The sequence below is a fragment of the Hemicordylus capensis genome, chromosome 1 (assembly GCF_027244095.1).
Source record: "Hemicordylus capensis ecotype Gifberg chromosome 1, rHemCap1.1.pri, whole genome shotgun sequence".
Classification (NCBI taxonomy): Eukaryota; Metazoa; Chordata; class Lepidosauria; order Squamata; family Cordylidae; genus Hemicordylus; species Hemicordylus capensis.
Window position 1 is genome coordinate 423,033,561 of NC_069657.1, and position 26,337 is coordinate 423,059,897.

General features: G+C 44.9%; 1 protein-coding gene across 1 annotated transcript in view; it reads left to right on the forward strand.

Moving 5' to 3' along the window:
• The window catches only part of PKDCC (protein kinase domain containing, cytoplasmic), a 71,431-nt gene that overhangs the window by 26,193 nt on the left and 18,901 nt on the right, over nt 1-26,337 (forward strand). Inside the window, exons 2-5 of the mRNA XM_053311223.1 lie at nt 1,520-1,642; nt 3,290-3,561; nt 7,634-7,713; nt 12,633-12,740. Of these exons, the coding sequence (XP_053167198.1) occupies nt 1,520-1,642; nt 3,290-3,561; nt 7,634-7,713; nt 12,633-12,740 (583 nt within the window). The remainder of the gene's footprint in view (nt 1-1,519; nt 1,643-3,289; nt 3,562-7,633; nt 7,714-12,632; nt 12,741-26,337) is intronic.

The window sequence follows — 26,337 nt, forward strand, 5'->3', positions numbered from 1 at the left end:
TATTCTCCCCACATTTCCTGCTACTTGTACTAATACCCAGGTAGGCCGGCGCCCCAGTAATTACAGTGAACATAACTGCCACATGTACATAATTGATGGCAAAGTTTCTATTTACTGGTTTACAGATTTTTTTTTAATGTTTTCATTTTGTTTTGCCTGACTTTCACTTCTTTAAAAGCAGTATTTGGCTGTGCAAAGGCACTTATTTCTAGAAAGGAGTAATTACTTCATTTAGCCTGACTTTCACTTCTTTAAAAGCAGTATTTGGCTGTGCAAAGGCACTTATTTCTAGAAAGGAGTAATTACTTCATTTAGCCATGCAGTTTTGGAATGCTCTCTTCTCTTTCAGTCTCTCAGACAACAGGAACTTTCAAACTTCCTGTTTTCAGGAATTCTAATCTTGTCCGTGGAGGGACCCTTCTTCTCTGTCATGGAACTTGGGCATGTTGAATGTCCTTTAGGATAGATAGCTCAGGGGTGCACAACTTTGGCCCTCCAGCTGTTTTTTGGACTGCAACTCCCATCATCCCTGTCTTTTGGCCACTGTGGCTGAGAATGATGGGAGTTGTAGTCCAACAGCATCAGGCAGGCCAAAATTGTGCACCCCTTCATCCAGTGTGCTGCATATACTCTAATGCAGGCCTGCTCAACTTTGGCCCCCCAGTTGTTTTTGGATTATGGTTCCCATAATCCCCATCCACAGTGGCCAGTAGCTAGGGATTATGGAAGTTGTAGGCCAACATCTGCAGGAGGGTTGAAGTTGAGCAGCCCTGCTCTAATGTGTACAAAGAATTCTCACAGGTACAAACAGATCCAGGCTCAATTGGAATCTATATACGGTACATTATTGGTGGTGAAAATGCTTCACACTCCTCCCTGCATATACTGTAGTACAGACACATAAATACTGTATTAGGTTCTAGGGTAGCCCTCCTTCGTTTCTCCCTGATGTACTAGCTGCATGCAGGGAGGCTTTTGCATGATGAAGCATTTAAACTGGGGCAGAGCCACTATTGGGCAGACAGGTTCAAAGAACCCAGGCCACCACCCCCACGGGCCACGCCTCGCAGCCCCAGAATGCCCCCCGCATCTGACATTAGACATGGGATGTTTGGGACTGAAATCCTTAAAGGCAGGGAGCGTCTCTCTGGCCCGTGCTGCCCAACACACCGCGAGCCACATGGCACTGTTTGGGAGGGAGACCACGCCCCCTTGTCTGATGTCAGATGTGGACGTGGCTAGCTGGCCCCCTGTGTCTGATGTCAGACACGGGGGCAGGGGCAGGGGGCTGCGGCAGCAGCCGAACATGGGGCGCTGCCATCCTCCCACTGAATTAAATACACAGTCCCCCCACCTGCAGCTTGAATTGGTACAGTCAGAAGAGGGCTGTAACATCATGTGACTGGCTCTAAGCCTTGCACATGCACTAGAAGGGTGAGGTCAGGCTACTGGGGTGGAGGAAACCTCGGGCGTGATGCAAAAATGTAGCAATATGTCCTTTTCTTGTGTGCCTTTGCAGCTTTATGGCTATTGTTACCAGGATAGCAATGACATCTCAGACACGCTGACCGCCATCACAGAATTGGGCTCACCGCTGGAGATGATCCAGCTTTTACAGACTTCGTGGGAGGACAGATTCCGTGTAAGTACAATTAGAAAGTTCAGCTTCTATGAGGCTATAGCTCTTAGGGGATGAGCTGTGCCTCAGTGGGAGGGCACATACTTTGCACGCAGAAGGTCCCAGGTTCAGTCCCTGGTATCTCCAGGTTGAGAAAGTCTGTGTCCGAAACCCTGGAGAGCTGCTGCCAGTCAATGCAGATAATACTGAGCTAGACGGACCAATGGTCTGACTCAGTATAAGGCAGCTTTTATACGTTCATCTATCCTTCAGGATGATGAGAGTTGACTGAATGCATGGAGAGAGTGATTACGCTTGGGATAAAATTGATTGACTTCAATACATAATTGAATAAACAGCAACCTGTGAAGCACAGGTAAAATTATCCCTCCATGGAATTATAGAATTGTAAGGTTGGAAGGGACCTTGGAGGTCTTCTAGTCCATCCCCACTAGTATTACTTCCATCTTGGTTAGAGTGCTGGACTAGGACCGGGGAGACCCGAGTTCAAATCCCCATTCAGCCATGATACTAGCTGGGTGACTCTGGGCCAGTTACTTCTTTCTCAGCCTAGCCTACTTCACAGGGTAGTTGTGAAAGAGAAACTTAAGTATGTAGTACACTCCTCTGGGCTCCTTGGAGGAAGAGCGGGATATAAATGTCATCATCACCATCTTGCCTACAACTCAGTCTCAGCCTTAACTGCTTTCTCAGTGCCTCCAAACATTGCTTTAGGACCAAGACAGTGATATCCATTGTTTGACTGATGAAATAAAGAGCTGGGTGTCATTTCACCCAGTTGCTTTAATAAAGATGGGCTGGTTTAGACAGTAGCTGAATGGTCTGCACAATGAGAAAAGGGGAATGCTGTGTGGGTTGCTTAGTTCTACCTGACGAATGGCCAGCCTGCAGCGGGGCAGGATGGGAGAGAGTGACCCCCAGCTGGAGGTACCGGGAACCAAAGACAGCTGTGCCTCATCTGGTGCCCCGCCCCTGGCACATTAGGAACAAGCTGCTACTGTCCCAGGGGCATCCAATTAGGGATGTGCACGAACCGAGGTTTGGCGCTGAACTGGTTCTGATGAGGTCCGAACTGTTTCGGTGCCACGGTGAGAGGAGTGGCGAGTGAGATGCCATGTGTGTGCCGGCGCTGAGCGCATGTTCTTGGGGGCAGTGTCATCATTGTAGGAAGCTGCATGTGGCGGCGTGGAACAGGTAAGGATCTGCTCTCCTCTTTTTAAAAGATCCTGCTCGCTGCTCCCCTCCCTGTGGCTTCGAACCAGTTCGTACATTGTCTGAACTGGTTCAGCACTGAACCTGTGCGTGAACCTTGGTTCGTGCACACCCCTACACCCAATGAGCAATGCAAGGCTTGCATGAGCACACTGTGCCATGTCTGTTGACAAGAGATGCATGTGTACATCGATGGCCTTCATTTTCCCTCTGGGATCACTGCATGCCAGACGGCTGCAGCGAAGGCCAGAGCAAACTGGGAGAAGTGCCTTCCATGTGTCCATGAGCACACTTGGCTCTCCGAGCTTTCGAGTCTGTTTCTAATGATGGGGGTGAAGGCTGTTGTCATTTTCCATGCTCTGTAACAATAAACAGATACTCTTAGGATTGCCTGGTTAGGAAAGCAACACAAGGCAAAGTTGGCGTTTGTTATTTCAGATATGTTTCAGCTTAGTTCGGCTTCTGCATTACCTGGCCCACTCTCCTCTTGGCTCGGTGACGCTGCTGGATTTCCGGCCTCGTCAGTTTGTGATTGTGGATGGAGAGCTCAAAGTAACGGACCTGGATGATGCCAGTATCGAGGAGACCTCCTGTACCACCCACCGGGACTGCTTCATGGAGTTCCCAGCGAGGAACTTCACCCTTCCTTGCTCAGTTGAGGGCAAATGCCAACGAATGAATGAGAAGAGGAATCTCTACAATGCATACAGGTAAAACACTGCCCACTGAAGCAGTGAAAAATCAGCTGCAGTGGTCACAATAATGATGGATGTACATTGACCTCAGAGGCTAGGATCTTAAGGCAGCGTCAGGCTGAAATGCTGTCAAAGGGATGTGGTGTGAATCTGGCTTCGCACATGGCATTTACAGACCTGAACAACAGCTGGATCAATGAACTGCTGTGCATAGCAGCCCTTGGTCTGACTCCTCCCTCTGTGTGTTAGGTCCATTTTGAAAATAAGCATGTATAGGTTTATGAATATGTCTATAGGCTGTCCATGTTTTTAAGAAGCGTATAAGTTTATGAATATGTGCAAGTCCAAGCCAGTAGGTGCTTACTGCCTCTGCTCTTTCTCTGGTTTAGCTCCAACCATTCTAAAAGTTTGTGTGAGTATGTCTCCCACCCCCCACCCACGGGCCAAACTAAACACTACGTGAGAGTTTCATAATTGAAGCTCCCAACATCTCTTTATTTCTTCAAAAAGCGTTTATGGAGGGATCACCAAATCTGTATCAGGGCGATCTCATGCGGGAAGCAAGATCTAATCCTCTTCCCTAGCATCATGGCCCAGTCCAAATCACTCCCAAAACTTGCTATTAGCCTAAGGTGGAAGATCTTCTAGGCACAAAAAAGTAGGTTTATACATTTTTTCCTCTCTAGAGCTAATGGCAGTTTTGCAGTGGGCGATCAAACTGGGGAATTGGCACAGGGAGAAATGGTTAAAACCTCCCCTCTCTTATGCCAAAGCCCAAATTCAAATGGCTCCCTGCCCCCAGTTACTAACTGAGGTCAGTGATGGCATTAAAGTTGTGACGTCAAGTCAGTGTCGACTCCTGGTGACCACAGAGTGATGTGATTTTCTTTGGAAGAATACAGGAGGGGTTTACCATTGCCATCTCCTGCGCAATATGAGATGATGCCTTTCAGCATCTTCCTATATCACTGCTGCCTGATATGGGTGTTTCCCATAGTCTGGGAAACAGACCCGTGGGGATTTGAACTGGCAACCCTAGGCAAGTGATGGCATTAGCCATCTCTTAAAATGTTATCTGTTTGCATTCCCTTGATTGGACCACGCTTTCTGAGAAACTGAGGTAGAAGCAGCTTGGAGGTGAGGGTGGGGAGGACTATAGTAAACTCCATTTATAGTGGGCATGTTGTCTGTTATAAAAGAAAGCTGAAGCACTTCTTGTTTGTGGCACATGATTACCCACTGTGTACCACATTAAAAAGTCAATTATTGGTGCTAACAAAGAATTGTGCACCAATTCTTTTTCATGGCTTCATTTTTTACAATTAATACACAAGTATGTTTTATTTCTTCCCCAAGGTGTAATTAATTACTTTTTTTTAAAAAGGAGTATGAGCTACGTATGTCAAGAAAAATGTTTTCAGAACAGACATAGAACAGGGCAGCATCCCTTGAAATTTCCTATTTATGTTACGAATCTGCTTATGACCTGATATTTATGCCTTGAGCTTCTGTTTACGCTGAACCTGACCTGTCCACCTTGTTAAAAGTGACTCTGAAAAAAGCGTTGATGGGCTGTAATAATCTGGGGTTGGCTGGAGGGAATTCAAAGAGACAACAGAATTCCACATCCCTTAATAAATCATGCCAGGATGATTTAAGTGCTCTGACATTAATTTATGCTTTCAGCTCTTCATACTCAAAGGTGCTGACATCTTTGAGATTCAAAGTTCTGTTTCCACTTTACGGTTCTATTATTTGTGATAGAAAGCTCTGAATTAATGTTTGCCAGTGCTGGATTAAAAAGGCATAAGGTTCCTAGGCTGAACTCTCCTTCCTGTACTACTAATCCCACATTTTAAACTGAAGACAGGTAGTAGTCCTTTCAGAGAGTTAAAGGTGGTTTGAAAGAGAGGATCATTATTCACAAGACCTAGTCAGTTGTTCTTATTCCATGGATGCTGACAGAGGTGCCCCTAGGTAATTTTGGAGCCTGGACCCTAGATAGTTTTGGAGCCTGGACCCTTTGTACCCCTGCTGTAAGTTAAGCACTATCCCCCTACACAAACACTGTGACACATGGAGCCGGGTCTCACAATCAGTGAGACCCAGTTTTTGTGAGTGTGCGGGGAGAGCGGGCTAAGCCCGCTCTCCACGCACACAAGCAGGGAGGGAACCCTGGGAGGCCATATTAGCCGCCCACACGATCGCTGGCTCCGTGACAGAGCCGGCGGGGGCTGGGGGGGGGAGTGGGGGCCGATTGGCCCCTGGAAGCTCCAGCATGCCCTGCGTGAGTGCGCCAGGGCATGCTGGCGAGGGGTCTCCTCGTGAGTAGCTGCAGCATGGAGCCGCACCGTGGCTACTCACGATCGGGAAGCCCAGGTTTGCGGAGTGCTCGCTCTGCAAACTGGGCTAAGGGGAGGGCTACAAAAGCGGGCTAGCCGCTTGTAAGCCATTGGGCTCGCCTGTGGGCTAGCCGCTTGCAAACCACTGGGCCTGCGAGTCCGGTGGTTTACACGATCAGCAAAAATCGAGCTAGGCTCTCCTAGCCCGATTTTTGCTGATCGTGAGAATAGCCCCATGGAGTATTCTTAACACGTGGGTTCTTGAGGGTACAAACAGCAACTGAACTCACGAGAATGTAAGAATATAAAACATGTATATTTATGCAAATATGCTTTAGTAGAAACATTTCAACATGGAACTTAGCATATTCCCATCCCACCTATTTCTTTCCCCACTCCCCCCTCTGTCTCTAAAGCACCTGGCTCAGGTCAGAATCCCACTTAGCCACCCAGCACAGGTGACTACACCGCCCAGGACAAAGAGGATTTGGGTGGACTTCGGTGCCAAAGTCCAGGCGTAAGAGTGCCTCCAGATGCTGCACCCACGCATAGCACCTGGGGAACCTGTGCTTTTCTGGAATAAAGGTGGACCTATGAAATGGTCACATTTGGCCATTATATGGCTTCTGAGTGATGTGGAACTTTTACCAGTGTCACATCAAATATTGGATCATGCGCTGTACTCCAGTCTGTCACATGAAACCTCAGAAACTCCATAGACTGTTATATTGGCCCTAGAATCTGATTTAAGTTTTGTTTTTTAAAGTGCCAGGACTGCTAAGATATCAGTGAAACTGGATGGGTAATTCACCATATCTAGTCAAATCTCAAAAGCTTGAGGAGTTCGGAATAAGGGAGGCTTCATAGCCATGTAGCTCCTTTAACTCTCCTGCTGGCTATTAGGACAAATTATGAAAAATATACATAATATACATTGTGTATACGTTCTGGTATACATTGTGCTTAATTTTAACAATGTATATAGGTTGCAGCTTCTCCTGCTACAGAATTTGAGTTAACATGACTCAAGAGCTTGGATTTTTTTTTTTAAATGAAGTGTTGAGTACCTAGCCCTGCCTTTACCATCCTATCTTTAAAAAATGAAAACATTTCTATCCTGCTCTTCTTCCCCCAAAGAGCCAAAGCAGTGTACATGGTTATGTTTATTCCTGCATATACATGGTTATGTTTATCCCCACAGCAACAACCCTGTGAGTTATGTAGAGTCTGGCCCAGATTTACTCAGTGACTTTCGTGGCTAAACAGGGATTTGAACCGAGGTCTCCCTGGTCCTAGTCCAACACTCTAACCACTGCCCGGCTTGTTCCGAAGTAGTTAATACATTTGTGATTTGACATGCGTAAAGATCTGGTTATTTATATTTCAGCTAGGAAGTGTGAGAGAAGTTCTGAATTTACAGTACTTTAAAGGGAGGGGGGAAACCTTGTGCAAGCAGAGACAGACTCTTTGCAAACAGGCAAAAGCCGTGCGGTTTTACAGCAAATCTGTACATTAATAAAATATTTACAGGTAGTTACAAGGTGGCCTTGTGCAAAGCAGCTCTGTCTAAGCTGCACCAAGCAGCTGTGCGAATATAACTGGGGTGGCTGTAGATTTAATTATAGAATATGATTCTATTTCCTGCATAGCTCAGTGCCTTGTAAAATTACTGGAATTTTTTAATTCATTATGATCTTCAGCGGTTACCAAACTCCCATAAACTTAATAAGTTTGCTTCTTTGTAGGTTTTTCTTTACGTACCTTCTGCCACACAGTGCCCCTCCATCCCTGAGGCCTTTGCTGGATGTCATAGTCAATGCTACAGGTAAATAAAAGGCATTTGGAGATATCTCTCTCTCTCTCTCTCTCTCTCTCTCTCTCTCTCTCTCTCTCTCTCTCTCGATAGAATTTCACAATGTGAGCATTTTGAGCTTGTGAGATTGGGGTTGCAGAAATGTAATATTAGTTTTATTGTTATATCACCATACCTATACCTGGTGCTAATTTGTAATCTAAATTTCAACAGTGGGAATTACAATAGAGGGAATGGTGGAATTGAGAGATGCAACAAAGGAGGGAGGCATCTTTCAGTGGCAGAGCAGAGTGCTTTGTATGCAGAATGTCCCTGGGTCAATCTCCAGTTAATATGTTTACAAGGATGAATATGAGTAAGTGCAATATGAGTAAGTGCAGACAATTCTGGGGACAGGAATGCATGAATGAAGGGAATTACGTCTGTGGTGTTGCCATGGAAGCACTGAAATAATTTTGCATAATGCCTTTGAGGAGCCACCATTGCCTACTTTATGCAGGGAACTGATCATGCTTTTATTATTGGCAGCAAAGCTTTTGCATTGCTAAGGAGAGGGAGAGGAAGAACTCTCCAAAAATAAATATTGGTTCAATAAAATTTGGGAGTTCCTAGGCAGCAGTGATATAGGAAGATGCTGAAAGGCATCATCTCATCCTGTGTGGAAGGAGGCAATGGTAAACCCCTCCTGTATTCTACCAAAGACAACCACAGGGCTCTGTGGGCGCCAGGAGTCGAAATCGACTTGACGGCACACTTTACCTTTACTGCAAGACAAGCTCTCGTCCCAGCTAAAAGCCTCTGCTCATCCAAATTATAAGTGTTTCTTTTTAGAACATGTGGTTACCCTTTTAAAATTTTATTGGTGCCCCAAAGCCTGCATATACAAGAGTTGAAAAGCTGAGAATGAGTTTTATTTTAATTTACAAAAAGTTCTGAATTAAGTGAAGTAATAATCCTGAGGTGTTATATTTATTTGTGCCTAAGCTGAGTTTTATCTGTTTTTTTGTAATTTGTTTTCTTTTGTACATTTCTGCAAAAATTAAAAATAAAAAGTATATTAGAAGGAATTTTTTTTTTTTTGCAGCTGCTGGCCCTTTCCCCGACTCTCTCCACATATTGATTTAAACCTCTGAGCTGAGCCTATGCACTTGCACACTGCACATGCGTGGGCCTTGTACATGCTCACTGTACCCCATAAAAACCCAGGGTGCAAACTGCATGGAGAAAGCCTGCTTCATGTGCACAATGTGTATGCAAGTAGGCTTAGTTTAAAGATTTGGGTCCACGCATGGAAATCTGAGGATAGGGACCACTGAGAATGATCCTGCTCCTCCTCTCATCATGTAGAATTGTCATCTGAATAGGGCTTAAGAAATGAGCACACGTGGTTCCAAGGGGAGCTTTGAGTACTGAGCAGAAGGAGATAGAGGTTTGCCATCAAACATCTAGGGCAGGGTTTCTTAACCTTGGGCCCCCAGATGTTGTTGGACTACAACTCCCATAACCCCCAAGCAAAAACAATTGCAGCTGAGAATTCTGGGAGTTGTAGTCCAACAACATCTGGGGGCCCAAGGTTAAGAAACCCTGATCTAGGGAGTTGCAGCTACTCCTAGCAGCCTGTCGAGTGTACCTGTATGATCCTTATCGTTGTGGAAATGTGTTTGTTGCATGTATCATTTAATGTAATGTGTGAAGAGGTCTTCAGAAACCTTAGGTGGTTTTGCCTACTGTCATCTAACCATAGCAGTGAGAGATACTCCTATTCAACATATATATGGGGCTATTATGTGTTGTGGTTTTTATTGCTTGTACAGTATCTTGTTGTGGCTAGTCAATTGACCACAACTAAAGTTTTTTTTGTTTTTGTTTTGAGAGTTTTAATTTCAACTGAAGATTACAGCATTAAACATAATATAACACAAAGATAGGAATGATGTCTATGCCAGCCTATTTATTTATTTATATCTGTATTGATAGCAATATTTATTTATATAGCTTTGGGAGCTTTTTGTTGAAAAGCGGTATATACATATTGGTCATATTTGTATGATTAACTGGGAAAAAACTCATAACTGGAAGAAAGAGAGAAAGAAAATGACGATAAAAATCCCTTAAGCATTGACTTTAACATGATATAAACATAATTTGCCAAAAGAAATGGGAAAAGGGCAGGGGGACCCTTCTTCTAAGGATAGATTTCTTCAAAACATGAACAATCCATTAACCATAACAACAAAGATAAGAACCTTTTTAATAAGAAGAATTTTTATTAAGAAGTAGACCAAAGGGGACAGAGACAAAGGACCATAAAGGCAATATAAAACCAATCATTTTTCATAATGAAGAACCTTATAGGAGATGAAGGACTGGTAGGTCATTGTGTTTGAGGTTCAGTTTGACACTTAAATAGTGGCTGCATCTGCACATAACACAAACCTGGAGGTCCCTTCCCCTCCGGTTTCGCAAACGGTACGTCAGAATACAGGCAACCACAGTTACAGCAAAAAAGGGACCCGTGGTTTCCCTCCCCAAACTTGCTGCCATTAACTCCATTTCTGTGGCCCCAGCATTACATCCAAATGCTGGCACTGCAGTCCCCCCCCCCCCACGAGCCACCGGAGCCGAGGGAGAAGGCTCCTCCCTTGCTCCAGCTGCTCTTGGCTGCCAGTGCTGTCCTTCATTAAGGAAAGAAGCCCTGGCAGCCAGTTCCCCCTCCTCTCTGCAGTCAGTGAGACTGCAGTTAGATTGCTCTCAATTTTGTCCAAATGCGGACAGGAGAGCGGGGCGGGGGGGAGGCAGCGGCGAGTAGGGTTGCCAACTGCCCCTCATTACGCAGGATGTCCCTCATTTCATTTGTCCCACATTTATTCAATAGCATATAATTCAATTACATATACGTCAATGATACTCAGGCTCATGATTACCACTGCATACACCTCCCAGACCCCCATCCAGCCCCACCAAACTTGTGTCCCTCACTCTGGAACGTGGTGCCCCTCGTTCTGGCAGTGAAATGTTGACAACCCAAGCGGCGGGGGTGTGTGTTACAATCCCGTGTTACATCCAAAGGCAGCCAGTAAATGAACAGGCCATGCTTAGAGGGTTATTTTACACACAAGGCCCATGCATTCTATGATTTTAAAATGCTTCTAAGGGAAGGCTAACCAGATTTCTTTAGGCCTGTTCGGACGTTATGTTGCACCTGCATTTAGGTGACTGTGCTCTTCTACATGTTTTTGTGTGAATAATGGTAGAAGTGGAAAAGGTGCAAAATAGGGCAGCCAAGATGATCAGGGGCCTGGAGCACCTTGCTTATGAGGCAAAGCTACAGCTCCTGGTGCTTTTTAGTTGAGGAAAAAGACGACTGAGGGGAGACATGATAGAGGTCTCTAATATTATGCATGGTGTGGATAGAGAGAAATTTTTCTCCCTTTCATATAACACTAGAACCAGGGGTCATCCCAGGAAATAGATTGACCAAAAATGTAGGACTGAGAAAAGGAAGTACTTTTTCACGCAATGCATAATTAACCTATGGAATTCTCTGCCACAAGATATGGTGACAGCCACCAGCCTGGATGGCTTTAAGAAGGGTTTAGATACATTCATGGAGGACAGGTCTATCAATGGCTACTAGTCTGAGGGCGATAGGTCGGCTCCAGCCTAAGAGGCAAGTTGCCCCTAAGTGCCAGTTACAGGGGAGCAACAGCAGGAGAAGGGCAAGCCCTCAGCTCCTACCTGTAGGCCCTCATCTCTTGCCTGTGGGGTTCTCAAAAGGCATCTGGGCTAGATAGGCCTTGAAACAGGATTCTGGACTAGATAGGCCTTGGGCCTGATCCAGCAGGGCTGTTCTTATGCTCTTAACTATACCTGTATTCATTTAAAAGGTGTATCTGGGTACAGGCCCCTTGAAACAAAGGATTCTGTAGGAAGTGTACTGCTGTACCTGCATTCAACATAACATGTGAATAACTGTACCTGTGTACAGGTCTGTGCATGAGTACACTGTACACAGATGGTACAAGTGTTGGGCGTAATGTGTGAATTGGGCTTTAGTTTGCGAGTAAACGTGCAAGAAGAAACGGAAAGTATTCAGAAGTGCATGTATGCACTTCCACAGCTACAGCACACCTGCACCCAAGCCCTGATCTTGCACTGGTTCCCCTCTGTTTCTGGTAGTTCATAACACAAAACGGCACCATCCACATCCACACCCAACTTGTGGCCTGTCATCAAAGCAGGGAAAGGTTCTATAAGGAAGGTGCTGCTTAACTCTTCCATGGTTTAGTTCTACAGCAGGGGTGTAGCTATAATTGAGTGAATGGGTTCAAAGGACCTGGGGCCCTCCCAGCTCCCGAGGGCCCCCCAATTCCAACCTTCCCTATTTTCTTCATTATCTCCCTCACTCCGAGGGGCCACCGGAGAGAGGGACAAACATGGACCCCCTCTACCCTAGCTAAGCCCCTGTTCTATAGAGTTAACTTAATGGCCTGCTCGCCTGCAGAAATCTGCACATGGCTTAGAGGCACAGGGAGCTTACATTTTACTACCCCTAGTAGGGTGATGGACAAGCTCTCCCAGGATAAGAAAGCTCACCTCAGGGTAGATTGGTCTTCTGTACATTACTGTATGTCTACAGAGTGTTGGGAAAGTGCTGGGCCTGGAGTTCAAATTCCCACTTCAAGCCAGTCAACCTAATGTACCTCACAAGGTTGTTGTGAGGACAACATGGGAATATGTCATGTGTGCTGTGACTAATAATGCCCCTTGTTTCATTCCTTTACCCCAACTTCTGCTTCTTTTTCCTCCTCATTATCCCCCACAACCATTTCAGCTCCTGCTCTAGTACCCTCCGTTATTTCTGCTGTTTCTTTCCCCAGGGACAGGATTGATTTTTGTGTAAGCAATTTCTTTCTTTCTTTTGCTTTTAGGAGAACTTCAGTGGGGAATAGATGAAACTGCTGTCCACCTAGAAAGAGTCTTGCATTTATACAAGAGTGGCATGTACCTCCAGAACACAACACGGACACCCAGATCTGGTAAAGTCTTGTTTTTAGAAATGTATCAAACTTGTGCAATGAAATGAACAGAACTGAGGGTGCAAATGTTGGAAATTCTCTGTGGTATAGCAGAGTGCACAGAGGCACAACACAGCGGAATTTACTTAGGCATGTGTGTATGCTGAGAGTAAAGTAACTTGGAACCAATTCATAGTTTCAAATCAATATATAAGGCATTTATTAAGGAACTCCATTCTAGATAGGAAAGTGAGGAGTTAGGATCTCTAATCTATCTATCTAGCTGGATGCAGATGGATTCTGCATCTTCTCTGCACACATGGTGCAGGGAGAGGAGCTTGCCATGTTGCAAGGTGGAAGGGCAGGTAGGGAAGAGAAAGGAAGTTAATCCCTAAAAGTACCAATCTACATTTCAAAGGGACAGTGTCAGAGCAGTGGAGAAGGGATGACCAATGTCTTGACCCTCTAGCCCTCTGACTCACTGGTCTGTCCTCCACTGTCTGAGACAAGAGACAGCGCAAAGTCCTTTAACTCCCAAAAGCAAAAAGGTGATGAAGCTACGCGGATAGGGCCATAGCTCAGAGGTAGAGCTGCATGCAGAAGCTCCCAGGTTCAATCCCCGGCATCTCCTGGTAGGGACGTGCATGGAATTGGCTGGCTCGATTCGGTTCAAGTCAGGACTGGACCCAAACCCGACCAGGCCAGTTCAGTCCGGCACCCCCTTGGCCCCCCCCCCGCTCGGTTCAGTCCAAGGGGCTTCACAGACTGTCTTTCGTTAATTTTCTTCTTTTTTTACCTTATCCCCCTCCAGGGAGTTTCTGGAAGTGGAGGGTGGTGTGTCTGCAGAGGTGCCCCCTCCCCCCACCAGCTTTCTATATGCCCCCCTCCGGCCGGTTTGTCCAGTTTTCGGCCTTCCCTGCTCAGCAATGGTGGCCATTTCTGGCCTGGGCCACACAGAGGCCAACTGCACAGGCGCGCGGCCTCAAAAATGGCTGCCACGCCGAGGAAAGAAGGCCAAAGAGCCGGCCGAACCAGCCAGAGCGGGACATATAGAAAGCCGGCGAGGGGAGGGGGAACCTTCATGGTCCCCACCGCCACCTCCAGGAACTCCCCAAGGGGGATAAGGTGTGTGTGTGTGTGTGTGTGTGTGTGTGTGTGTGTGTGTGTGTGTGTATATACACACACACACACACACACACACACACACACACACACACACACACAAACACACACGAAAAAAGGTCTGTGAACCCCCGAACAGGGGGTGGTTCGGTTTGACCTCGAACCGTTGAACCGAACTGGCTTGATGTTGAACTGGCTCAACATTGATCCGGTTTGCACATCCCTATCTTCTGGTAGGGGTGGGAAGGACTCCTGTCTGGCACCCTGGAGGGCCATTGCCGATCAGTTTAAACAATCTTGAACTAGGTGGATCAAGGGTCTGACTCTGTATAAAGCAGCTTCCTATGTACTTATTAGGTGGGGATTGGAAGTTTCAATGCATGACATTCTGGGCATGAATAAGGCAAGGTTTATTCTAAGCTTCCCCCCCCATTCCCCGGGCACAAGAAGCCGGTGCAGCCCCCTTCTCCCACCCCAACCTGTGAGTACCCCCAAAACTTTTTATAATTGAAAAAGAAATAGAAAAGAATAACAGAGGGAAGGGAAAATGAAAATGAATAGAGAATTCAAGAGAAAGAAACAGAAACGAAGGAGGAAAGGAGGGACAGGAAAATAAGAGAAGGAAGGAAATAAATTGTGCCTTGCTAGGAATGCATGAGGTTATCTTCCCTCCCAACTATAGTTGAGGACTGAGCCATTTTTTCCTCATCTGTTTTTATAACTATGTTCCTTCTTAAACCCCCAAACACCCAAGGTACAAAAACTGTGGTCCCACTGCACAATTCCCCCCACCCCGTCACTGTACAAAATGTGTCCAGTTGCACATTACAATAAACCCTGGAATAAGGCTACCAAACAAAGTGGGAAGGGTTTGTGTTATTCTGTGGCTGCATTGGCACATAACACGAAACTGGAGGTGAAGGGACTTTCTGTTTCGGAAACTGTAAGCCGCAATGTGGGCAACTGCAGTTTCATCAGAAAATGGACCAGCGGTTTCGCTTCCCGGACAGAGATGTGTACCTTTAGTTAGGAGCGAGGTCCACCGCCTGGGCTTCCGATTCAACAGTGCTAGCGTTATGTCTGAATGCTGACAACGCAGTCTGTTTTCTTTGCAACCGGAGATGAGGGAGGAAGCTCCTCCCTTACTCCGGCTGCTATTGGCTGCTGGACCTGTCCTTCAGAAAGAAGGAAACCCAGCCAGTTCCCCTCCTCTCTGCAATTAGCGAGACAGCCTGTTTCTAACAGCACAGACGTATGCATGTTTATATTTGTACATGAATCCTACTGTATTCAGTGGAGCTGATTGATTGATTGATTGTTAAATTTGTATGCCGCCTTTCATTAAAACCATCTCAAGGCAGTTCACACAGAAAAATTAAAACAAGGCTATAAAAATTATGCAGTTGAAATATTAAGCTAGAATATAAAACATAGATCTGACAAAAAATATTTAAAATTCAAGCACAATATAACCATACAAAATACAAAGCAGCAGCAGTAGAGACAATCCTATAAAAGCCTGGGTAAAGCCTGATGCCCTAGTAAGTGTGTTTAGGACCGACGCTCAAGACAGGATAGGCAGACCTCAGCCTTGCAGAATCTACTTTGCTTTTTACTTAGAACCCCAAAGTTCACCAAACAGGGGCACGTGCAATATAGACATGGAGGTGGAGCCAGATGCAAAATGGTAGTTTGGGGACAGAGGCAGCCAATAATCTCCTGCACCCCATGAGCCAGACTCTGGGATAACCTTCATAAAATATATCTACCCAAATAGAAAATGACCCTAAATTCAGCACTCTGAATTTTAGATGGAACGCCCCTCCCCCCCCCCAAAAAAAATTCTCACGTGAAACAACTTGGTGGGGAGAATCTAGTTTTAGATTCACATAAATACAATAACGTACATATACAGTATATATTTGAAAACTAAGGGTGTGCGAACAGGTTTGGAACCGATCCGGTTCGACTTTGAGCTGGTTTGGTTTGACAGTTCGAGGTTGAGATGAATCACCCCTGATTCGACTCAACCCCAGGCCGAACCTCCATCAGCCGTGTGGTGGTGGTAGTGATGTGGGTTCGTGGACCAAATAGTAAAAAAAGTTTAGATTTCTCCCCCCCAACTTACACCCTCCGGGGGGCTTCTCTGAGGTGGCAGGGGGGTCCATGGAGGGGCCATTTGTGCATGCGTGGTATCCTCCAAAATGGCCACTGTGCTGGGGGGGGGAGGTCTGGAAAAGGCCGAAGACCATTTGAACCGGTCAATGGTTGTAAGAACAGAGGCCGGTGGTGGGAGGGGAAACCTCAGCAGACCACCCTCCTCAGCCTCAGAGAAGCCCCCCAGAGGGGGTAAGTTGGGGATTTTTTAAAAAAAACTATTTGGTTCGTGAACCCCCACCCCGGACCAAACTGGACCGGCAAGCTTCGAGGGGGTGCCTGACTGAACTGGACCGGTCTGGTTCCATGCACACCCCTATTGAAAACTGGTTATCAGAGCTCCAGAAAGACTTAGTCAAAGGCAATTAATCAATACAACTATTTTACAGGTAAGGATCACTAAGGTGAATGGAAACAGTCAGTACAAAGCCAGCCATGGCAGAAATCTGTGTTTGCTGCTGTTAATCTGTGTTTGCTGCTGATAGTTAGAAACCCTTGCCAATTTATGGCAGATCACCTAGCTATCTATTCTCTGCCCATCTCAGTCTAAGAGAGGTTTCTATCAAGGTGATGAATAATGATGCAGTTCTATGCTGGCATCATTTTGTGTGTGGGAATTAATCATTACGTGTGTAAGAGAATATTGTGTGTGGGGATTAATCATTATGTACATATAATGTTGGGCTCTTTAAAGTGCCCTAATTTTAGTAGGATTGTCTTCCCTCCTGTTCTCTGCATAGGATCTTCCCAAAGCTCCTGGCAGGGTGCAAAGCAATATATCTGTGGATGAATTGAAACTGAAATTGATTGCCAGGAAATCTAGGACCAACAAACGGAAGTACTTTTTCACACAATGCATAATCAACTTGTGGAATTCTCTGCCACAAGATGTGTTGACAACCAACAACCTGGATGACTTTAAGAGGGGCTTGGATAACTTCATGGAGGAGAGGTCTATCAATGGCTACTAGTCAGAGGGCTGTGGGTCACCTCCAGCCTCAAAGGCAGGTTGCCTCTGAGTACCAGTTGCAGGGGAGTAACAGCAGGAGAGAGGGCATGCCCTGAACTCCTGCCTGTGGCTTCCAGTGGCATCTGGTGGGCCACTGTGCAAAACAGGATGCTGGCCTAGATGGGCCTTGGGCCTGATCCCTCAGGGCTGTTCTGATGTTCTTATGAATGAAATGAATGGACAAGGCATTAGGAACATGGGCAGCTGCCTTATACAGAGTCAGATGGTCGGTCCATCTAGCTTGGTGTTGTCGCACTGACTGGCAGTGGCTTTCCAAGGTTGACTTTCCAAGGCAGGAGTCTCTCCCAGCTCTACCTGGAGATGCTAGGGAGTGAACCTGGGGCTTTTTGCACACAAGCATGCAGATGCTCTTCCACTGAGCTATGGCCCCATCCCCTATGGGGGATACCTTATGGCGCTCCTATCTAAATACAACCACTTCTTAGCAAAGGGGCAATTCATGCTTGATACAACAAGGCCAGCTCTTTTATTTCCTAGTGTATTGTCAGAAATGGCTGTATTTGAGTAAGTATATTATAAAGCAGGGTTTCTTAACCTTGGGCCCCCAGGTGTGGTTGGACTACAACTCCCATCATCCCCAGACATGGCCTTTGTGGCTGAGGATGATGGGAGTTGTAGTCCAACAACATCTGGGGGCCCAGGGTGAAGAAACCCTGTTATAAGGCCTTCGATAAAATAAGATGTGATCTGTTGGTGATCTTACAGAAGTGCCTTTTTTTTTTTTTTTTGAGGAGCCTGATAGGCCAAAAGGAAATCTCTCTATTTTCAAAAGAGTGAGTTTCCTTCCATGTATGGTTTTACACAAGGGAAGTGGTACCAACAGTCTATAGAAAAGCAACTCTATGAAAGTTCTTGTCAATCTGAGCCTTCCCATAAATAAATGTTAACAAGATAAACCTTGGTCATGTTACAGGAGGACTTGGGTCTTAAGCTTTCACTGTGCGTTGGTTGTAAAACTTTTTATAGTGCCATAAATTATATTCTACTTTGGACTTTGCCTTTAATGACACAGAAACAAAGTGTGTGTGTGTGTGGCTTTAATAGTCGTGTGTGTTTTCTCTCATAGTAAATCACCCAATTATTAAAGTTGGTTATCTGGATCCTCTGTTTGAAATGACAGAATTCAAAAATGCTTATTAATACTGGCATGAATGCACAGAACCTGAGAGATAAATTTTGGCCATTAAGAGGATTTGGAAGATTATGGGAGAAAAATATAAACCACTTCCCTGTGAAACTAAATATAGTTGGCACAATAGTTTTGAAATGATGGTACCAATCCTTTAACACACGGGTGCTCAAACTTGGGTCCTCAGATGTTTTTGGCTACAGCTCCCATCATCCATAGCTACAATGGGGCCATTGTGACTAGGGATGATGGGAGTTGTAGTCTGAGGACCCAAGTTTTAGAAGCCCTGCTTTAATAACATATTCCCATACTGATCCTTTGACAAGAACAAGAAAACACTGGCAAGAACTGTGGCCTGTTTAAGGGTATGTTTGAAGCAGAACTTTTGTTACTGCGCAAGTACTGAAAAATGCTTCCTGTTTGGGGTGATTGGGGTGTGGGGGCACTCTTTGCAAGAAAGTCTTGGTGCAGCACAACCCTATGCAGGGAAGTAATTCCCATTGTATTAGATGAGGTTCACTTCCAAGTAAGTGTGCCACATTCATTTACTTTGCCCTCACTCGTACTTGCTGTCAGTGATGCCATTACGCAGAGAAATCTGATTGGCTGCGTGTCATTGTGATGTCACCCCATCGGGGTAATCCCTGAATGTGTGGAATTGACATGTGACCAGCCTGGAAACAAGCCACAATGAGGGGATACAATGGCGTTGAGCACAATTTTCTAAAAAGAAAAAAGAATATTCATACAACCTAAGCATTTTCAGGACTTTCCTTCTCCATCAAACTTGCAAGCTCTGTCACAAACCTGAAACCAGAGGATATTCAGCACAGCTCTAATTCAAGCAGAAATTTTATTTATTTTATTCTGCAGCTCAGTCAAAAACTAGTAGGTTGACTGACTGACCTAGATTTTTGGGAATTTAATTCACATTTTATTTTTTTAAAAATGGCTTGCCAATGCATTGAGGCCCCTTAGGGCTGTCTTCCAAACACCTACATAAGAACAGACCTGCTGGATCAGGCCCAAGGCCCATCTTGTCCAGCATCCTGTTTCCACTTTCTCCACACCATGCATAATTTTATAGACCTCTATCATGTCTCCCCGCAGTCATCTTTTTTCTAAACTAAAAAGCCCCATGTGTTGTTGCCTTGCCTCATCTAGGCCCCTGATCATCTTGGTTGCCCTCTTCTGCACCTTTTCCAGTTCTACAATGTCCTTCTTTAGATTCAGAATTGTACGCAGTACTCCAAGTGTGGCCACACCATAGTTTTGTATAAGGTCATTATAATAATATTAGCACTTTTATTTTCAACCCCCTTCCTTTTGATCTCTAGCAATGAATTGGCCTTTTTCACAGCTGCTGCACATTGAGTCGACACTTTCAACAAGCTGTCCAGCACGACCCCAAGATCCCTCTCTTGGCCAGATCCAAGCTGTCCAGCACAACCCCAAGATCCCTCTCCTGGTCAGATCCCATCAGCATATACATTGAGTTAGGGTTTTTCGTCCCAATGTGCATCACGTCACGTTTGCCAACATTGAACTGCATTTGCCATTTTGTTGCCCACTCACCCAGTTTGGAGAGATCCTTTTGGAGCTCCTCACAATCTCTGTTGGATTTCACTACCCTAAATATTATGGTGAGAGAGGTTAGGAACAGCCCAGCCTCTATTGCTGGCTCGCTCCTTCTCACCAGTTTCTGTGACACAGCATTCTATCTGAGCATTTAATTGTGGTTTTAAATTGTTCTAAGGTCTTTCTTTCTTTCTTTCTTTCTTTCTTTCTTTCTTTCTTTCTTTCTTTCTTTCTTTCTTGCATTTTAAATTTTTATTGGCCTTTACAATAGCTTTACATTCAAATTACATTCATTTATTTAATTAAGTAAATAGTGACTTCCCACACACCCATCTGCACAGTTCACGTTAACTGTACATATAAACCATTGTTATAATAATTCAAAACATAGATACTCCACATTACTACACGATTTTACCCAACCCAACCTGCTGTTATTACTATATTTCAAACCCTGCTGAAAAGTCCATGTTAGAAAAATAGTTCTTTAACTAAAGTAAAAATGGTTCCCAATCTTCCTTGAAAGATTCCAAATTTTCATCCCTTATAAGTTCTGTAAGCTTTGCCACCTCAGCATATTCCAAAATTTTTATCAACCAGTCTTCTTTTGAGGGCATTTTAGTGTCTTTCCATTTCTGCGCCTATACTATCCAAAATTGTTTTAAGGTTTTTCCTTTGTGTTTTAAGGGTTTTCCTTTGTGTTTTGGGTTGTTTTAATGAGAGATGGAAGTTTGGGGCAGCATACCAATTTGATAGACAGATGAATAAATAAATATTTAGGTAAATATGGTAATATCATCAGCCTTATAAACTCAACTGCCTTGTCCCAGAGTTTTGGAGGGCCTGGTAGCTGTTGCATGTTTTCCTGATAGCTCTGTCAGTGCTTTAGGGCAGTGTTTCCCAACCTTTTTCATCCTGAGGCACATTAAAAGGGGGGGGGTGTGGATCCTGCCCCTCAAACACGCACACACTTTTTTTTTTGCGGCTGCAATTCTTTATTTTCACTTCCTTCCTCTTTATTCTTATTTGTAGTCACTAGTCACCCTTTGTAGTCACTGCCATAATGTGTTGGGAAGGATCTGGCTCTCCTGGTGCACAAGGGAGTAAATCAGTTCCAAAACCCGGGTCTAAACTCCCTGCTGCTCAAAGAACCATTTGAAAAATTTGCTGCTTGCTGCTGTTAATAATTTGTTAAGTCTTCTTTGTGCATTCACCAGCAACAACTCTGGTACAGGTATATGCAAGCTAACCATAGTTCCAAAAGCAGTGGGCTTCTGCCCCTTGAAGCGTTCTGATGAAGGTAGAAGTTCCACAGATGCTGCTTCCTTGTTGCAATGAATGTGGAAAAACTGCACCTGTGAATGTTGCCTTGCTTCAGAATGCCTCAAGAGACAGGCTAAAAGTTGTCTCCTTGGAATACATTCCTCTTAAGGAAAGGGGCCAGCACCCCATGTTATGAACAGCAGACTAGGGGAATGGAGCAACTCTGGGCAATCCCTGGGCACTGAAGGACATCAAATCTGGTTGGTGAATAGCTCATTATGACATAGGAGCAAGTCGTCATTATGTCCTGTGGGCAGCCTAAGCCAAAAGAGAGCTGGGGGTAGGGAGCACGGCTCCCTCAGAGCAAAGGAATGCCATGCCAACATGTAAGGTAAGACACGAGCTGTTCTCAGTTGCCCTGTGACATTTTGGCAAGGCCATGCTGTGTGTAAATATTTACGTTACAATGGTGTTTCCAAAATGCTATATCAACCTCCGGAGGAAATTGAAAACCTGTTCAGCTTGGAATCATCGCTCTCCCTTTCTTTCTCCAACTTTGTTTCTGAGTTTAGGCTACATTGGGCTCAGTGGCGCTCTTTGGACTGGACTTCCGGGCGGAGGTCCAGTCCCCTGCAGGCCTGGGGGGCCTCCAAATGCTGAACGGTCCACTAATTTAAGTGGCAGGATTGTCCATGCAAAATGTGGTGTCTCTCTGCAAGTCAGTGGGAAGTATCTTATTCTGAATATCTTATAAGAGAGCGAGCGAGAGTTAGTTTCCAGCTTTCCCTGAGCATGTTCTGATATAAAAAATAATGCATTGCAGCTTATTTATTGGCAACTGCAGGAGCAATAGGGGCCCCCACAAAAGGCTTTTAGGTCCAGGCTCCAAAATTACCTTGGTACAACTCTGATTGGACTGCATTAATAGAGGCATAGTGTCCAGATCATGAGAAGTAAATAGTTCCACTCTGTTCTGCGCTGGTCAGATCTCACCTGGAATACAATATCCAGTTTGAGGCACCACACTAGCAAGGACAGTAGGCCCATTCACATGTTGTGTTCAACACCCGTACAACGAGTGTACACTGTGTACAGATCTGTACACAGGTACTGTCATTCACATGTTATGTTGAACGCAGGTACAGAAGTGCACTTCCTTTCTGTACCATGCATTTGAAGGACCTGTATCCAGGTTCACTTTTAAAGTGACCTCCGGTACAGTCATTCACACACGCACATGTATGGGTGTACAGATATCTGTACACTCGTACCGCATAATGTCTGAATCAGGCTAGTGATAAACTTGGAAGGGGTTCAGAGGTGGGCAGCAAAGATGGTGAGGTGGGTGGAAAACAAGTCCCCACAGGACATTAAAGGAGCTGGGTATGATTAGGCTAGATAAGAGTCGACTTAAGGGAAGATGTGATAGCTGTCTTCAGATATTTGAAGGGGTGTCACATGGAAGAAGGAGCAGACATGTGCTCTGTTACTTCTGAGTAGAGCTGCCATATGGAAAAGTGGACAGGTCTCCTGTCCTTTTAAGAAATGCACAGAAGACAGCCTTTCAGCAGGTGCAGCTTTTCTTTCCCCTGCATGGCAAGCTGTACCTGTTGAAATTCCCATTTCTGTGCATCTCTTAAAGCAGGGGTGGGGAAATAATTGTGGCTGGGGATGATGGGAGTTGTAGTTCAACAACAGCTGGAGGGTCAAGGTTTCCCACCCCTGTCTTAAAGGTACAGGAGACCTGTGGTCTTTTTCTAGAGGGTAGACCTACTCCTGAGGGCAGGACTAGAACTTACCTTTTCCTTGAAATTACAAGGAAACAGGTTGAGGCTAAAAACATTAGGTCGACATTCCTAACTATAAGATCTATCTGAATTTCCGAACTAGGAGAGCCATTTCTGCTACAGCAAAGGAAACTGACTGCTATAATGTGGCATTGTACAAATATTTTCTGATAGATTCCCCAGCTCTCTGCTTTTTGGCATTCTCTTTTGCCACCACAATGGATGGAAGGTGTACAGAAGAAAGAGATTCCTTTGTCAAGGGTGCATGTTACTGCAGCTGTGTCCCTGAACCACGGTATATTGGCAGGTGATAACTAGGAAAGGAGACCGGGCAGGTTTCCAGCTGGTAGCTCCAGTTGATTGTTTTTTTTTAAAAATAAGGCAATCTGGTTGCTGCGGCTGAAATAAACGGTCATTAGGACTGATTAAAGTCAGATTGAGTGTGGCTCAAGTGAGTTAGGCGAAGGAAATCACAGCTTGTTTCCCTAATTTATATTATATTGTAGCCCTGGAGTCTGTAGCCCTGGAGTCTGGAGTGAAGTGGACATGCCTCTTGGCTCTGGCTAGCAGAGGTGGGCTTTGGAAAGAAGGCTGCCGCTAAGTAAAGTGGGTTGCGATGCTATTCACTGTGCTAAGACAGGGATTCACTAGGACAGGATTCTAATCCTATTCCATGAATTTAGTGGTGCTTGGGTTATTGAACCCATGGTGGGGGGCCACGATGAGGGGACCACTGTGACAAAATCATTGTTTATTTACTCTTAAAGATGGGCTCCTGTCCCATTTCTAGGCTTGATTTAGACTGGGACCAGCAATTGTGAGCAAAAATGGGGAATATTCAGAGAAGGAGAAAATTCCCTTAAATTCTAGATTATGCAGCTGATACCCACCCTTGAGCCCACTAGACCCTTAACTTGGTGGCTGCTGCAGTAGCTGTTGCTCTGGCATTACTATGGAAGCCTTCACAGTCTGGAGAGAGAGATATAGTGTACTAGTAAAACAGCTTGCAGTCTGCAAGCATCTTAATGTCTTATCTTGCTGTGACTCTAGCTTTTGTCTAGCTCTCTGAGGTCTCACAGCCCCACGCTTTCCGTGGGAGAGTTTTCCCGCATTTTCCGGGGCATTAATTCGTTTTTCTGGTGTTTCGCATTATTTTTAGGTAGTCTGGACAAGGTCTGGAACCTACCTGTGGAAATGGCATGTTTCTATCTTTTGTTGTTTGGTCTGGGAGTTTCATGTCAGTCAGTCAGTGAATGAGGCCCATTAACTTTATACGTGTGTGTGTGTGTGTGTGTGTTTAATTAACGCATACTGAATAGCAATAAAGCCTGAATCATCTGCTGGAATTATATTAGCAGAAGGATTAGTAGGGGGATAATATATATTAGATAGTTTGATCTTAAACCAGCAGGTGGTTTAAAAAAAAAAAAGTTAAGGCAATCTCATTCTGGTTTATGCTTCACAATGCTGGGAAATAACAGATGTGCCATGTGACCAGTAGTGATGCTGTGCAATGTCACAAACATTACTTGCTTACAACTTTCCCCCCATGCACTCAAACATTTCCTTGATCTTTGAGGCCCGAATAAAAATGAGGATGGAGTGCCTGATACCAGCAAAGATGCCCCATGTTGCCCATGTTCCTTTCCTTTCCTTTCCAGAGGAAACTTTTATATTCTCATAGGGCTTTTTAGTTTAGGTCAGGCCTGCTCAACTCAGGCCCCCCAGTTGTTTTTGGACTACAACTCCCACAATCCCCAACCACGGTGGCCAGTAGCCAGGGATCATGGGAGTTGTAGCCCAACTTCTGCAGGAGGGCCAAAGCCCTGGTTTAGATAGGAGATACCTAGATCGGAATGGGGGCAAATGATGGAAGTTTAAAATTATGCCTAGAGTGCAGAAAGCAGATTAGATAGAAAGAGTTGGATGGGACTTTGGAGGTCTTCTAGTCCATCCCATGGTGGCTGGGGATGATGGGAGTTGTAGGCCAACAACTTCAGGGGACCCAAGCTTAAGAAACCCTGCTCTACAGCATCCTTGGCAGTTGGCCATCTAGCCTCTGCTGGAAAACCTCAAGAGGAAGAGAGCCCACCACTGCATGACTTGTTTCATGATGATGATGTTTTATATACTGCTTTTCAAAGTTTTCAAAGTAGCTTACACAGCAAAAAAGGTGAGAATATTGACTGTTATTTATTTTATTTTATTTTTTACCAAAAGGGCTAAAGAAAATAACAAAAGAGACCCCAGCAGCAGCAGCTGGAGAGACACTATGCTGAACTAAATAAAGACACTGTCCTATAGGATGAAGAAAATTACTCAAAGCAGTCCCATTGAAATTAAACAGGCAGTGCCTAGTGAGGCCTGTATAAATTTCAGAAGAACTACATTGTGTAAATTTTCCTTATCCTGTAGGCGAGTTGCAATCCCCCTGCTAAATACAAGGGCTTCGCCACTTTAAAAGGTGCATCTCTGCCGAGTTAGGGTACTGGTTTTACCCAAATTGAAGACAACTTTAAGGTGATCCCTTTAAGACTTTAATTTAAGACCTTAATTTTTAATATTTTTAATTTTAATTTTTTATCGGCTTTAACTTAAGACCTTTTTAATTTTACCCCTGAAAAAGCAGAGGTTAAATACAGGTGATACCTGCATTTACTTGAAAGGAACAAGACTCTGAATTTAAGACGACCTCCTGATTTCTAATATCAAAAAACTTGGGGGGAAACCTAGTCTTGGGTTCACATAAATACTGTCATATTTCTTAGTTTGAAATGATGTTCTTGTTTCTATTGGGCCGAATTCTTAGAAAGCCATTACAGCCACCATCTCTTTCTCTTTGTCTAACAGTTTGCATCCATCTGTGCTGTGTGTCAGTGCTTCTAGCATGTGCTGACGGGTTTATGGATCCCTTGGGCCTTGTCTTCCAGTCTGTGTAGCGCGATTTCAGGGTGTGTGTGTGTGTGTGTGTTTCTTCCCTTGGCTGGCCTGAGCACTTGCTGATCTTCGCCTACTCCTGTAATTCCGCTCCGGCAAGACAAAGTGAAGCAGAGCGCAAATAACATTGCGTTCTTCTCGTTCACCGGGTGTTCTGCCAATTGTCAGCCCGTGTGGTCCAGTTGACAGAGTACTGGACTTTAACCTGAGTTCAAATCAGAGCTCAGCCATGAACTCGGTGGGTGGCCCTGGGCCCATAGCACACAGTCTCTCTCAGGCTTCTCCATGTCTCTAAAGTGGGAATGACAATTGGCCTACCCCAGAAAGTTGCTGTGGATATGAATTAGATGAAGATTAACAAGGACGTATGGCTGTGTTCTCCCCACTTCTCGGAGCAGCGGGACAGGTTTGGTTTCTTTGGATGAACACCGGAGATTTAAGGTGTCTTTGTAATATTTGCTTTGTTTATACAAAAATACAAGGAGAGCATAATTGGAGCCAAATGGGCACTCTTACAAGATGAGATTCCCCAGAGAGGAATTTGGACTGCCCCCACGGCTACATCCCATTTCCTCACTAACCCCATTTAGAAATTCTAGTCTCTTTTTTGTGTCC